The 15,691-nt window shown below is 38.9% G+C and overlaps 1 protein-coding gene across 1 annotated transcript; it reads left to right on the top strand.

The window, feature by feature from the left end:
• The first annotated feature begins 1,976 nt into the window (after window positions 1-1,976).
• On the top strand, window positions 1,977-13,939 carry phax (phosphorylated adaptor for RNA export). Its single transcript, XM_077243435.1, has 6 exons — window positions 1,977-2,145; window positions 4,003-4,544; window positions 5,159-5,279; window positions 9,218-9,301; window positions 12,411-13,030; window positions 13,370-13,939. The coding sequence occupies exons 1-5, from the start codon at window positions 2,047-2,049 to the stop codon at window positions 12,654-12,656; spliced, it is 1,092 nt and encodes a 363-aa protein (XP_077099550.1). The 5' UTR covers window positions 1,977-2,046; the 3' UTR covers window positions 12,657-13,030; window positions 13,370-13,939.
• Window positions 13,940-15,691: the final 1,752 nt, after the last annotated feature.

The following is a 15,691-nucleotide window of genomic DNA, read 5'->3' as shown; positions in this document are numbered from 1 at the left end:
TAATGGCTATTCATAATTGTGATTTAGAATATATAGAGGGCATTCCAGTGAAAAAGGAGGTTAATGGGGGTTGGGGTTATGATTACCAAAAATGTTGTTAATAGAGAACATTCAAATTTTAATTCTAAGATAGAAAATATGAAGAAATCCCTAAATCACTGGTTATCTCGAGACCTATCCTTATTGGGTAGAATCCTCTTGACTAAAATTGAGGGAATGTCTAAACTTATCTATTTATCGCATGCTTTGTATACTGCCCCAAAAGTAGTTAAATCAGTGAACTCAATTTTATTTAAATTTATATGGAGAAATAAAACACATTATCTATGTAAATTCCACATGGTTAAAGAGTATGAACATGGAGGTTTGAGAGCCATTGATTTTGAATCTCTTCTTGGTACTTTCAGAATAAAGTGGCTGAAAGAGTGTTTAGCAAAGTCACATTCAATATGGTACCATATTCCCAATCACATTTTTAATAATATTGGCGGCCTTGAATTTGTGTTGAGATGTGATCTTGATCTCTGTAAAATTCCTCTGAAGTTATCAAATTTTCATAAACAAGTATTGCTTTTTTGGAAAATGATATTTACCCATAATTTCTCCCCTCACAACTCCACTCTATGGAACAATAGGGCTATAGTTATTAATAGGAAATCTCTGTTTAAAACTGATTGGTATAGTAAAGGCATTATTTTTATTCATGATTTATTAGATGATAATGGATATTTCTTGTCTCATTATGATTTCATTAATAAATAAAGAGTTAGAATTACAATTAATGGTTATGATAAGGTATGCAATGCTATACACATTGGATTGCTAAGAATAATCCAAAGTAGTTTTTTGATCCTTTATATAGACCTGTAGTATCCCTTCCCTCTTTAAAAATATGTAATGTAGACCTCTTAGACAGTAAGTGTAATAACAAACTTATTTACAAAGAACTCAAACGTATTATCACTGGGGATTATCAGTGCTATTTTTTGGGAGATGTTGAAACCTCAGTGAAGGATAAAGCTTTTACCTGCTATATGGCATACCCAGTTGCTCCGAAGGTCAAGGAGACTCATTACAAAATTATGTTTCAGGTTTACCCAGTAAATGATTTTATGCAGAAACGATTTCATTTCGAGGTGGAACCTTGTGGCTTTTGTTCTTCTGGTCCTGAAACACTCGATCACCTATTCTTTTATTGTCAGATTACTTCAAAATTTTGGTTTGATATACATAGCTGGCTGTCAGTAAAAATGGAGACAATTCCTCCTATAGCCCTACAAGATGTGCTCTTTTTTAAGTGTGATTTAAACTTACCCTTCATTGATGTTGTAAATTTTGTTTTATTGATGGGTAAATATCATATCCATACTTGTAAATTGAAAAAATGTAAGCCCTCCTTTAATATATTTCTATGCGATTTTACTCAAATGTTTCAGAGCTTCAAATACTTCAAAAAACGTAATAGAAAGTCTGAAACTGTCTTTATCAAAATATTTACTTTTTTAGTATTTTCATTCATTTCATGTATACCGGCTATGTGCTTGTCTTTACCCTTGCTCCTCCCCCCCCCCCCCCCTTTTTTTTTTTTTTCTCAAATCCAAACTCTGTATTTACCTAAATTGAAGTGTCTTACAGTGTTGTTTGTTCCCTGTCTTGTTCTGTACATTCTGCAATAAAAAAAATTTTTAAAAAAAAATTAATACAAAGTAGTCCGTTAGTACCCATAACTGACATAATCCACAGCAAAACTTCTATGATACATTATCTACAGTTTAGCCCACATAGACTGCTGTCAGGCTCAGTGTGTGAAGAGTTTTAAAAAATGTACCTAAGAATTGAGAAATGATTGTAAAAAACAAACTGTGAGCGCTGTGTGTTTCACACTCTGGTCCAGTAGGTGGCGGAAATGCACCTTCTTTATAGACCGCCAATATATCACCAGAAGAACGTCCCACAGGAAAATGCGCCAATGAGAGCGCACGTCGTCGATGACGCTTACAGTAAAGGGCTCGTTACCTCTATGCTCGTTACTTCCGGTCGAGAGAAATGGCGGGTGACAGAGCCAGTATGGCGGATCTCGAGGATGGAGAGCTGGAGTCTGATCACGAGTCGGATATGCGGGATGCTACAGAGGAGCGAGTGCAGGTGAAGCCTGTTCATTCTGTACAACACGCTCTTGTTGTGTGTTCATACCGACTGATTGACTGTATGTTGAGATTTTTGTGGTAATCAGTGATGTAAGTTATCTGTAAGTTAGCCGTTTAAACATCAGCTTCGAGTGTCCGTTAATGTATCAAAGACACTAACACTGTTGTGCAGTCAAATGAACCTGTCTAGGCCAGTTTTAGGTAGTTCTGTTCTTCCCCTCACCCGTTTCCAGCTTTGCAGATGTTAAGTCACGTTTGAAGCATTCGCACTTCAATAGTTTGCTAGACCAGGGGTTTCCAACCACGATCCTCGAGTCTCTACAAATGAGCTGCTGCCCTGAATCCGTGTATTTGACCGAGGGGACCTGCAGAATGTGTGTTGGGGCTCCAGGGATGTGTTTGGTAACCCCTGTGATAGACTGCTAGTGTGAAGGCTTCTTGTATGGACTTTTACGCTTGAAAATGTTAACTTAGGTTAATTTTAAATGCTGGGTAATCTTGTTTCATACTTTCTCTTGCATTGATTTTTCATACTTCATACTGAAAAATCATTGCATCTAAAACTTTTGGCAGAGGGAATGCATTGACGTCACTGCGGGAACACACTCCCTCAGCCGGACTGAGTGGCAGAAGAGCTGCTGAGTGACTGGAGTTCATAGTGGAAACTGCGAAAACACCAGTAAAACAAACGATTATCAGTTTAAACTAAAGGCTGGACTCGATATAGTGTTCCTTACAACTTACCAAATATCCAGTGATCCATGGATATTGACATGCAGCCAGGAATCCTGTTTCCTGACACTTATATGAGCCTGATTTCAACGTTGGGGAAATACAAAGCAAATTTTCTTGTGAATGCTTTAAAAACAATATAGGTCTAAATCCAGGTATCAATGTATTGATAACTCGTATTAATGTTTTATATATATATATATATATATATATATATATATCATCAAATCCTAAACACCTTTCAGATGTAAACTGCTGCTTATGTTCAACCCTTGAATGGCTATGAGCCGGTGTTATATAAAGCCGCGTTTCCATCGCAATTACCAGGAACTATTTGTCACAGGAACTTTTTTCATAGGAACTTTTTTTGCCCCAGACCGGTTGCTTACTGCGTTTACACCGTTGACTAAAGTACTCTTAAGATTAGTCTGGTGACGTTGAACTGCGTGCGACTGCTCCTCCCAGTCTGCGAGTTTGTTTTGAGTTTAGAGTGCGTTTTGCTCTGGTCGTATTTTTTTTGTAAACTCCATATTAATTTCCAGACAACTTTACTGCACGAAGCCAGGAAGTGAGATTTTTTTTTTTTTTTAATGGCGGCTAAAATAAAATGCTGCGTGGAGTCAACGAATCAAATGTGTCGTGAGCTCAACCAATCAGCATGTTCAGCGCACAAGTCCCACCACGAACGTTCCTGAACGCTGAAAAAGTACTACCTCGCCAGCAGGGACTTTCTGGGGGGGAAATTTTTACCCGGAACTTCATTTAGACCCTGGTTCCTGCGGTGTAAACGCACCGAGTACCACCCCAAAGTTCCTAGTATCTGGGGAAAGTTCCTGCGGTGGAAACGCGGCTTAAGATGATAACCCATTCAAAATGGACCCAGTCACGTCCGTAATGCATGTCTTATGCATGTCCGTAATGCACTTCTTCCTAGTCTTATTGTGATCGATTACTCCGTGCATGTTGTTCTAAAGGAAAATGTTAGTCTTTATAATCAAAATTGCTTTGCTTCTGAATCCAATGTAAGCTGATATAATGCAGCCTCTCATTATGCAGTCAGCTAACAATCTACTGACACCATTTAATCAATTTTTCATGCCTTTTTGATGTCGACTATATTTAGGTCTCATCTTTTCAGAGCAGAGGACCGTCTTTGAGCGCCGCCTCCGTCACGGGGTACCGAGCCTGCAAGAACACCGGCTCCAGCGACTCCGACTCGGAGGACGAGGCCGTCCGCTGGAGGCAGAAGCGGCTCAAGTGTTCGAGTCTCCTGGCTCCGGCCCAGCCCAGCACCACTCGCAGGGTCAACAACATCTGGGGCTCGGTGGTGCAGGAGCAGAGCCAGGAGGCGGTCGCTGCGGAGCTGGGCATCCTGGGCATGGAGGCGGGCGTCAGCATGAGCAGTCGCCAGAGTGAGACCTATAACTACATCCTGGCCCGCAAGATGATGAAGGAGCATGGAGAGGAGGAGGGATTGAAGAGCATGTTGGATGAGGAGCTGGAGGGGTACATGCAGACAGGAGGAAAACAGAAAGACGAGTGTCTGAAGAGAAAGCGTTCGGCCAAAGAGAGGCTGGGCCCACGGGCTGAGATGGACATCAAGGGGCGATATGAGATCGTGGAGGATGACCTTGACGAGAAAGTGATTGATGAAATCACACACAGGTCAGAAAACATGTAGTGATGTCATAGTTGGTACTGAAATACACATGGGAGCGTTTGAAAGCAGGCGTCTATCAGCGTTAGTTTGTTTTCTTGAGAGATTTTTAAATGTATGGTTCCTGATACATACTCCAATTAATCGAATTACAAGCTTGCGAATCAAAATTTGAATCGTGAAATTTGTGTCAATACCCAGCCCTAAACAGGAGTCATTTGTGTAAATTCAGTTTCACAAATTTTGTGAATCAGGTGATGCCAAACTAAATTTTATATAAATGTGTATTTACATAAATCAAAAAATTTTTTTTTTCATAAATGGTTTTTATAATTTTTTACAATATTTTAAGATGGTTCCTGGGCATTATCTTGGTAAATGGACTGCATTTATATAGCGCTTTCACAGACCCAATGGCCACCAAAGCGCTTTACATGTTGCCTCACATTCACCCATTCATACACCGACGGCGGTGTCAGCCATGCAAGGCGCCTTCCAGCTCGTCGGGAGCAGCTTGGGTTAGGTGTCTTGCTCATGGACACCTCGACACTTGGCATTATCTTCATATACCTTTACTGTAAACTTTTTAAAGAGCCATGCTTTTGTTTGCTCTCTGTTAAAGACTCATGGAACCAAAGAAGGATCTAATAGAGCGTGTGGTGAGAGTTATCGGAAAAAAGAAAGCCATCGAGCTTCTGTCAGAGACTGCAACAATTGAACAAAATGGAGGTCTATACACTGTGGTATGTACAAAACTGTCACGCAAATTTTTTTTATTTGGTGTTAGTCCTGTGTCAATGTTCTGTTTAGTTTTCATCATATTTAATCAAACTATCCGGCTTTTGTTGACTAACTCCCGGTTTCACAGACAGGGCTTAGATTAAACCAGGATTAGGCCTTAATTCAATTAGAGCATTGAATAGCTTTTATAAATATGCCTTAGAAAAAAAACATTACTTGTGTGCATCATGAGACAAAACTGGCATGGAGTCATATTTTAAGATATGCTTTCAGTTAAAACGGCTCACACATGTATATAGCCTGGGACAAGCTTAAGCCGTGACCGTGAAACCGGGGATAGAAGTCTGGGAATTTTAATCTAGTGTTCGAAATGGTGTATAATGGTTAAACTGATACTCAATTTTTTGGGGCTCAAAATTATCTTAATTGGGTGATGGAAACATAGCTAGTATATTGGATGATCTGTGCATAAGCTCTCAAAGGGACATTGTGTAGGAATTTCTCCCATCTAGCGATGAAATTGTATTTTGCATTCAAACGAATTGTGCTCTCCAGCGTCTCGCTTTTTCAAATGCGTGTTGCATCTACGGTAGCTGTTATGTACCAAAAAGCTATGACAGGATATCTTCTAATAGCACTTTGTCGAGTTTTCCTTTGGGTGAACAGGTTTATTTTAAACAAACTGTAACTTGACACAACGAACAAACGAATGTTACAGTATGAATAATAACAGTGCAATGCAGCCTTTTAAACTTGCCGGGGCCGTGACAAGTGCCTCACACCGCTCTGCTCCTCCGTTTCTGCTGCTTTCAGATACCTGCTTTCAGCTGGCTCTGAACGAAAACGCGTTGTGGAAACACGTTGGCCTAGTACTTTTTGACCCTCTCTGCTATTATAGTTTTTCAAGATGGCGGAACGACATGGAAGCCTCCGTGGACCTACCTGTCACATGTATATAAAGTTAATAAATTCTTCGTTTACGAGGATAAGTCAGATAATTGGCAGAGGTATTTGTACACCATTGAGGACATATTTATGAATAAAAATATTGATTTTAGATAATAAAATGCCTAAACTACACATAGTCCCTCTAAAGTGTTTCATCTTTTCATCTATCATGTTAAAGAACAAAAGACAAAGAGAAAATCACTCGCTGCTCTTGACTGAATAACTTTAATTGTAAGCACTAATCTGGATGTAATTTTTAAAATGAAGACTATCCAGCATTATTTCATATTTGATTACTTTCATTTCTGTAGTATTTCTTGCCTAAATACTGTTAGACTTAGATCCATGTTGATTTCATTTAGTCTCTTTCATTTATTCTACTGTATGCATTTGTGCTATCGTTTCCAATTTGTTCTAATTTTATTACTGACTCTTTACTTGTCCATAATGTTTTAAATTCACATTAAGCTAGTAGGTTTGCTGTAGTATCAAAATTGGAATAATTGATTATTACACTAGTATGTATTTGTACCACTGGCCCAGTCCTCAGCACTGAGCTCTGCTGGAGCTGCTCAACATATGTGCTGTGCTGATAAATAAAGGCTAAAGTATGATAGGGCAATAGAACGAACAGTAAAATTAACAGAAACTCGTAAAATACATTTTAGTAGGCTTAATTGAGCATTAAAAAAAATAACTGAAGGAAATATATATTTTCTGAACAAATTAAGCCAACTTGTATGATACATATTCTTTTGGTTTCTCTACCTAATACATTTAAAAATTACAAATGCAGTGAAAACATTGGTATCTGTACTCTGTATCTGCATGTGCCAAAAATGAAGAATCAGATTAATTCTGGAAAGATTGGTATCGGTGCATCCCTATTTATAATGTTTGTACATCTTTAATTTTATTTACCAGTATTTAATATACATTAATATAATTGTTTGCAATTACATGGTGTTTTTTATTATTTTAAGTATTATTTTCTCTTTCATGAGATTACTTGCTGTTCTTGGCCGGGTTTCGTTTCTCCGTGTCGTAAACTCTAGGGACGAGGATCTAAACCGTGAAGTTTTAGTGGCGTGATATTCAAATGATGATTGTTTTCAGACATGAAATTTATCAACGTCTGATCATTTCATGAATCACATGTGAACCCTGTCCTTAGATGATTTCTGCGCTCGTTTGTACGTTAGATTGATAAATGTGGCCCACTGTGCTTAAGCTGATAACACACAAACAATTCTAATTTCTCGTGTCTCTATTGAACACCCATTAAACATTCACAGTGCTGGAGAAAAAAATATTGCTGCCTGTGTCCCAATGCACCTACTTGTACTACGCCATAAAAATATGTATTCTTTTTCTGAAGGAAAACTATATACTTTTGAGTGTAGCAGAAGAGTAGACACGCTTTGGGACATACTATCACATCATACAATTACGTCTTTAACGATTGCTCTGTCACTGGCCTGTCAATTATCTTGTCACTGTTAAAGTCCTCCATTTAATCCCCTACCGTATCGGAGAGAAATGCAGAAGCACGTTGATCTGCAGAGACTCTCCTCATGTTCATGCATAATAATGCATTTAAAAGTTAATGGCCAAACTGATCTTTATGAAAGTCCACATTGTTATTGCAGATGAAATATAACTTGGATAACATTAAATAGCCTATGTATTTTTTTAATCCGCTACTTTGATAAAAGAAACTCAAACATCTCAAGATTTGTTGGTAAGAAGGATCAACTGATGTGAACCATGCCTCGCAAAAATGATCTCTCTGAAGACATACGATCAAGAGTAGTTAATCTCCATTAGGTTGGAAAGGGATACAAAGCAATCCTAAAGTGTTTAGGCATCCATCAGTAGACATTTTGAAAAATTGTTTAAATGGAGACTGTTTAGTTCTTCTCCTACAAGTGGGCACCCAGCCAATGATCCTAAGGCACAATGCAGAATCCTCAGTGAGTTAAAGAAGAACCCACGAGTAACAGCTAAAGGCTTGATGACGTCACTGGACCTGGCAAACACCCATGTTCATGAGTCCACCAGACACAAGTCTTTGAATGGGCCGTGTGTCCATGGCAGATCACACGGAGTAAGCCGCTGCTCGCCTGAAGTTTGCCAAAGAGCACCATGGCAAACCACAATGCTACTGGGAAAATGTTTTATGGACTGACAAAACAAAAGTTGAATCGTTTAGAAAGATAGCTGCACTCAGTATGGTGCAGAAAGGCCACCGCTCACCAGCAGCAAAACATCATCCCAGCGGTGAAGTATGGTGGAGGGAACATCATGATTTGGGCCTGCTTAACTTGCCATCATCAAGGGGGAAATTAATTCCCAAGTTTACCAAAATATCCTAAGAGGATAGTTTTAGGGTGGCTGTCCGCCAGCTGAAGCTTAGTAGAAGTGGGGTGATGTAGCAGGACATAAACATCGAAGTAAATCCACCACAGACTGGCTTCAGAAAAAGAAAATGCTCCTTTGGAGTGCCCAGTCTGAGCCCAGAGCTTAACCTCATAGAGATGCTGTGGAATGACCTTGAGAGAGATGTTCACACCAGACATCCTACAAACGTGTCTGAGCTGAAGCAGTTTCGAAAAGAGGAATGGTCACACATTCCTCCTGAACGCGGTCTGATCCAGAGCTACCTGAAGTCACCGCTACCGAAGGAGGTTTGTCAACTCCAAGGGTTCACTTACTTTTTCCTCCAGCTTTGTAAATGTTTAATGTGTTCTATAGAGACAAAGTAAAAAACCAAAATTAGATTTGTTTGTGTGTTATCAGCTTAAGCACATTGTCTTTGTCTATTGTTGTGACTTGTGGATTCGATCACATTTTATGGCAAATTACTGCAGAAAACCAGTTAATTTCAAGGGGTTTATGTACTTTTTCTTGCCATTTTCAAACATGTTGATCCTGTTGAATTTAATCAAAATGATATTTGATGAATATCACTGTTTTGTTTTATTTCCTGCAGGATGGCAGTAGGAGACGGACACCTGGTGGAGTGTATCTGAACTTGCTGAAGAACACACCCAGCATCTCTTTCGGGCAGGTGAAGGTCAGTCATCACTCAAGTGTTAGGCTGGACAAATATAAAGCCGCTGTGTTTTCATCAACTCAACAGCTGCACCTGGCCAGCAGTCTCACAGGCCTGATAGCGCTCCGGCGCCACGCCGGAGTACCGGCGTAACGTTACAGACGTGTCTGAAAAAAAAAAAAAAAAGCAACCGCAAAAGAAGCGGAGTTCGACCAATCATAGCGCTGGGTTCATTCCCCAAAGATGCGTAAGGCCTATCATTAAAAAGAGACTGAAAATCGACAGCAATAAAGAAGTCCGCTCGATCCCGCTTCCACTCCTGCGGCCGCCTCTGATTGAGTTCATGAGCGAGGACAGTAGGCCTAGGCTACAGTAGTCACGGTACTTCTGACTCCTGAAGGTAAACGGTCTGGGGTGGATGTGGAAAGTTGAAGTATTGTATTGAGTTAACTTAATCTGGATTCTATTATCACACGGAGTGATCGCAATCGCATGGGTTATCTTAAAATACTCCGTCATTCATGTCACTCAGATAAGATGAAGACATCATACAGCCATTATAAAAAGCTTAAGTATTGATGAACAATAAATCTAAATAAAACTAAAATCGCTATGGCTTACTGATTATGAAAGTGCTGTAATTTGTGGATTAATTTACTGATAAGCGCGAGTCTGCAAACAGGCGTTTATTTATTCATTCTCAGTGTAGAGAAACGTAGCCTGCATGTGTTACGTTATTGTGTTATAATAACTAAAGTACCTCATTATGTTACATAATAATTTTTGAAAACTAGCGCGTTACTTGTGGATAAGAAACCGTTGTATCAGTGCTGCGCGAGCTCTCGCTCTCACAAACACAGGCCGCGCGCACAGAGAGAGATGATAATTGTAAAATGAAATTGACGAACTGTTTTGTTCTTGGTTGTGTTTTTTTTCCTGTCAAAATGCCAGAAAGCATTTTTTATTATCCATCCCGTGTTTTCAAAATTCGTTAAATGACGGACGTTTTACTATTAACACAGCCCTATGTCAGATTCTTCTAGCATAATAGGCTACTTGATATTCTTTTTAGAATAAGTGATTCGTTTTGCTCAAAGCCGAACAGCTCTGGTTTTGCTATTTATTGGTCCTGTGACAGGACTCCTGTCTATTCATTGTCAACTATTTTCTATAAGTATGTCTGTATTGGCTAACGTTTATTCAGCTAATGCGTGTCCTGTTTACAATGTGCAATGTTCAAATGCAAAGACAGCACGACACAAATAAAAGCCCCTTTTTTCTTTTCTTTTTATCAAGTAGGCTATCATATTTGGATATAGAACTATCTTAAATTTACAAAAAAAAATTCTGTTTTCTAGGGGTTTCTTAATTTTAGACTAGTTGACCAGCACACATTATTTTGCAATGCAATATTAATCATGAAAAAAATACATTGCAGTGCAGTGCAAGTGAAATTTAGGATTTGGGTCGAATTCAAAAAACTTTAGAAGTCAAGAATTATGAAGATAGGCATGTGTTTGTGTGTGTCTTGCATTCTCAAAAAATAATGACGAAAATATATGACAACAATATAAGAAGACTAGAAGAACAATCGCTCATCACTTTGTGTCAGAAATTAGCGTAGGATAAACTCGCCCTTACGCATCTGTCCCAGGGAAAAAAGTTCAGGCTCAGGATTTTTTTCTACTATCACCCCTGGTCTTTGTGTCAGAAATTAGCGTAGGATAAACTCGCCCTTACGCATCTGTCCCAGGGAAAAAAGTTCAGGCTCAGGATTTTTTTCTACTATCACCCCTGGTCTCAGAACCACAGTCAGCGTGAGCTTGTAGGCTTGAGGTTTAGTGGTGTCGGAGCAAGCGGAGCAGGAATATTTTCTTTAGAGCGGAGAGCCATTCTGAAGTCAAGTCATCAAACAAACCACACTGACGTGGACACCAGCAGAAACGAGTTATAGAAGGCTATTCAATCCGCAATTCAGCAGCATTCACCATGGATGTAATGTAGTAATCCGAACTGTAACCATGGTATTGTGGCAGAAATAGTGATTTTTTTTTACATTATTCAATTCAGGGTTTGTATAACCTTTTGAGAGTGAAATTAAACCACTTTTCAACAACTTTCAAGTGCTTTACACTTTTCCAGCACTTCAAATCCCATATAAAACTTTAATGGCAATGAAAAAAATATTGGTACAGTAAAACGTACTAAAAATTCATATTACACAAATCCAAACACCCTTTATTAAACCACTTTGTCGGATTTAACGTATCCTTACAGGTGGCAGAGAAATGCTGATTTTTCTTAATTCAAATCTAACAGTGCTTATTGCAAGCGGAGTCACAGACATAAAGGAGTTTAAAGCGTCACATTATGTAAAGCGGATGTTCAGGCTTTAAAAAATGACAAAGGAATAAGTAGCTAGATTCAAACTTATACTAACTAGACGAACTGCTCTAACAAAATCCAAAATTTGAGCACTTTTTATCAGCCCAGGGCACACAGCTGTATTGCACCATCAGCCTATTCAATGTTGCAGTTTCACAGCTGGTACAGAGGATGTGCTTTATTAATTCATGAGCATCCGTTACACACTCTCGTTTACTTCATTGTAAAATGTCAGTGACACACAAATGACATGGGTTGTTATGGGATAGTATACATAAACATGAAATTTTAACATGTGAGAATGTAAAATGTTTTTCGTGTGCACATGAAAAGTTTCTTGTATGCACGCGAATATTATTTATGGATTTCAGTAACATTCCTGCTGCTCATGTTTATTTGGTGCTGTAACTAGTAGTAAAGAGGAAGAGATTATCAGTTCATGTGCACTTCATGCTGCTGAGATGCTACAGCCAGGGTTCCTACACCGATGGGAATAATATGGAAACAAGAAAAACAGTTTGGAACCAGTATCTTTGTGTTTCCAGATTATTTCCCCAGTTTTGTGTTTAGTCAGGCGTTCGGCAGCTTTGGCTTAACTCCCGGTGTGAGACTGCTAGAAACCGCTGTATGTGTCGACCTGCAAGGCCAGCTGTCTGAATCTGACACTAGCATTTATGTACACATTTAATTCTCTCTCTATATGCAAATCTCAGAAATGTTTTGTTTGCATTTTCCCTTCACACAGGAGATCTTTTTTGAGGAGAACCAGAAAGAATACAACAGCAAAAAGGCTGCTAAGAAGCGACGGAAGAAAATTGTAGCAAAGAAGATGAAGCAAGCCATCAACACGCTCAATCTGCAGGAGGATGACGACGTCTCGCGGGAAACCTTTGCGAGCGATACAGAGGCGCTGGGGTCCCTGGAGGAGCCAGCACTGGGAAAAGAGGACAGCCCTGTGGTCTACAACACACACGACCTGGAGGTGTTCTGATGCCCACAGGCCTGCTGTGCTTCTAGTGGAGGACTACATGCTTCCACTTTAACTCTCAGGATCAAATAAAACATCTGATAGTCAGAGTGACTGTGGAAGACTGATGTTTTGATTTTGTCCTAATGTTCACGCATTGCGCTTAAGTTCCCTACATGTTAAAGGTTTAGTTCACCCAAAAATGAAAATTGTCAGTATTTACTCACCCTCATGTTGTTCCAACCCCGTAAGACCTTCGTTTATCTTCGGAACACGAATTAAGATATTTGATGAAATCTGAGAGCTGGATCACTCCTCCATACTCCTCCATAGGCTTCTTGAGGGATTGAACTTGCAGGCCCCGAAAAGTTATTACAGACATCGTTAAAATAGTCCAAGTGACTACAGTGGCTCAATCTTAAGTTTATCAAACGACGAGAATACTTTTTGTGCAAAAATAACGACTTTATTTCAACTATTCATGTCCTTCTCTGTGGGCCTCGAGTCAGTTCACTAGTGTAAAAGCGGAGAGCTTCTGTTGTACGTCACACGCATCACCCACATGACCAGCGTCGGCCAATAGTGAGCCTACGTGTGACGTAGCTATACGCTAGTACACTAAGTTAACTGACTAGAGGCCAACAGAGAAGGAAATGTATAGTTGAAATAAAGTTGTTATTTTTGTTTGTTTTTGCACACAAAAAGTATTCTCGTCGCTTGATAAACTTAAGATTGAGCCACTGTAGTCACTTGGACTATTTTAACGATGTCTTTAATAACTTTTCGAGGCCGGCAAGTTTTAATCCTTTTGAAGCCTATGGAGGAGTGATCCAGCTCTCAGATTTCATCAAAAATATCTTAATTCGTGTTCCGAAGATGAATGAAGGTCTTACGGGGTTGGAACAACATGAGGGTGTGTAAATACTGACAGAATTTTCATTTTTGGGTGAACTATCCCTTTAAACTCTTTAGCTTGTTAGAAGACCATCAGAAGCAGCCAAAGGTTGTACAGATTTTCTATCTTGGCTGGTTTAGAATGATGTTAATAAATTGTAATCTTTTTCTGTCTGAATGTTTTGATACATTATCAAAATAATAGGGGATAGCAGTAAGAACATATTATACATGTACTTATTTGAAAGGAACTTGTGTTTTAGACATTGGAAAAGCTATAAATGTTTCCTAAACGTGCACTGACCAGTCATGCAGGACATGTTTGATGCAAAAAGTTTTGCTTTGGCAGCATGTCAGGTGTCATATTGGCTCAATTTCTGTGATTGATTAAAACGTCTGTCTTTTTAAAAAGATTTTACTTTCAGTGTATCTTATTTAGGTTTGAGGACAATGATATTTTGTGTGAAGGTGTGAACATTCTTGAACAGATTTAGTTTTGCACTTCAGTATGTGCTCAAATTAAAAAGTAAACCCTTTATTTTTGTGATCAATGCATTCTGTTAGCTTCTGTGATCAGGTTCACTTTTGCATATGGTATTAGGGATGCATGATATATCAGTCACCATATCCATATCGGCCGATATATGCCCCTTTTTTTTGTTCTAGTTATCGGCCCAATAAGAACATTTGGCCAAATATTAAAGCCGATAAATAATGGATTATTTCCTTCAGCTGAGAGACTTCAGATGCACACTGTTCAACATGATGGTTTTGAAATGCTTGAAATATGATTGGATTCACTTTGAAAAGGATAGCCTAGGCTCCATGGCTTTTAATGGTGAGACTTCTGTTTTTGTAATCAGGCTCTCAAAAATTATATAAAGATTTGGATTTAGCAACCAATATATTGGTTATCGTCTTTCAAATATAAATAATTATTTGTATAGGCCAACATTTTCATATTGGTGCATCCAGGTATAATATACAGATATATATTGCAGGGTTCTCATAAAAGTGCTTCATTTGTGACACGTTTGCCTGATAACACTTCTCTGTCTGGAAATCCGATGGACGAGTCTGGGTTTGGTGTTTGCCAGGAAAACGGTACTTGCCTGACTGCATTGTGCCAACCGTAAAGGTTGGTGGAGGGGGTATTATGGTGTGGGGTTGTTTTTCAGGAGTTGGGCTCGGCCCCTTAGTTCCAGTGAAAGGAACTCTTAATGCTTCAGTATACCAAGACATTTTGGACAATTTAATGCTCCCTACTTTGTGGGAAAGGTTTGTGGATTTTCCTGTTCCAGCATGGTGCTGTGATGCTCCAGTGTACAAATCAGATCCATAGACGCATGGATGAGGAGTTTGTTGTGGAGGAACTGGACTGGCTGAACAGAGTCCTGACCTCAACCCCATAGAACAGCTTTGAGATGAATTAGAGCGGAGACTGCGAGCCAGGCCTTCTCGTCCAACAAATGCCATGTTTATCTCGAGTATTTACCATTTCAAAAGCTTTACAAACTGATAATGAATCTAAGAAGCTCAGGGGGAAAACTTATATCCACAGAAACTGACACGCACAGTGATCTCTCTCAGTTGTTTTCATAAGCCTTGATTACAGTTTTTCACAATTACTTAGACACATTTTTTGAAACCTTCACCAATTTTCTCACAACATAAAACAAATCCAAATTTTCAAACTAAACTCCCTTGACTATTCTGGCAAATTCAAACAATCGCTTCAAAACCATTTAAGCTGTACTCAAAATGGCCAATCCCAAAGCATCTTTTTCATTATCTACATATATATTAAAATCACCAACAATTAGGACTTTATATGCAGCCAGTAGCCTACTAACTCTGATAGAAAGTTTTGCAAAAAGAGTGCATGAGATTTGCAGATGGGTGTCTAACTGCCTAAACTTGTTTAATTAAGGTTTTGCAGAAAGAATGATTTATTCAACAAATTGGTTTAGGCTCTAGTGAGAATTTGGTCTAGAGAATGGGTAAGTGTAGCCTATGGGATCAATTTCCCGCCAAATGTATTGCGGCCACGGATCAAATATAATAAGCGTGAATCAAAAAATAACAAGCATGAAAAAAACTTTAAACACATTAAAAAATATTTTTTACAAAACTTAAACTTGTGTTCATGCTTTCTTTAAAATTAT

This window comes from Siphateles boraxobius, unplaced genomic scaffold, assembly GCF_051911475.1.
Source record: "Siphateles boraxobius isolate OS27281-9 unplaced genomic scaffold, OSU_SipBor_1 25, whole genome shotgun sequence".
In the NCBI taxonomy this organism is placed as follows: domain Eukaryota; kingdom Metazoa; phylum Chordata; class Actinopteri; order Cypriniformes; family Leuciscidae; genus Siphateles; species Siphateles boraxobius.
The sequence above is the reverse complement of the archived record's forward strand: the minus strand, read 5'-3'. Positions and strand labels throughout refer to the sequence as shown.

Excerpts from the sequence above, each read along its gene's own strand:
- phax (XM_077243435.1), top strand. The coding sequence starts at position 2,047 with ATGGCGGGTGACAGAGCCAGTATGGCGGATCTCGAGGATGGAGAGCTG. Across the intron at positions 5,280-9,217 it reads ATGGAGGTCTATACACTGTG|GATGGCAGTAGGAGACGGAC; the intron begins GTATGTACAAAA and ends TATTTCCTGCAG. Across the intron at positions 9,302-12,410 it reads TCTCTTTCGGGCAGGTGAAG|GAGATCTTTTTTGAGGAGAA; the intron begins GTCAGTCATCAC and ends CCCTTCACACAG.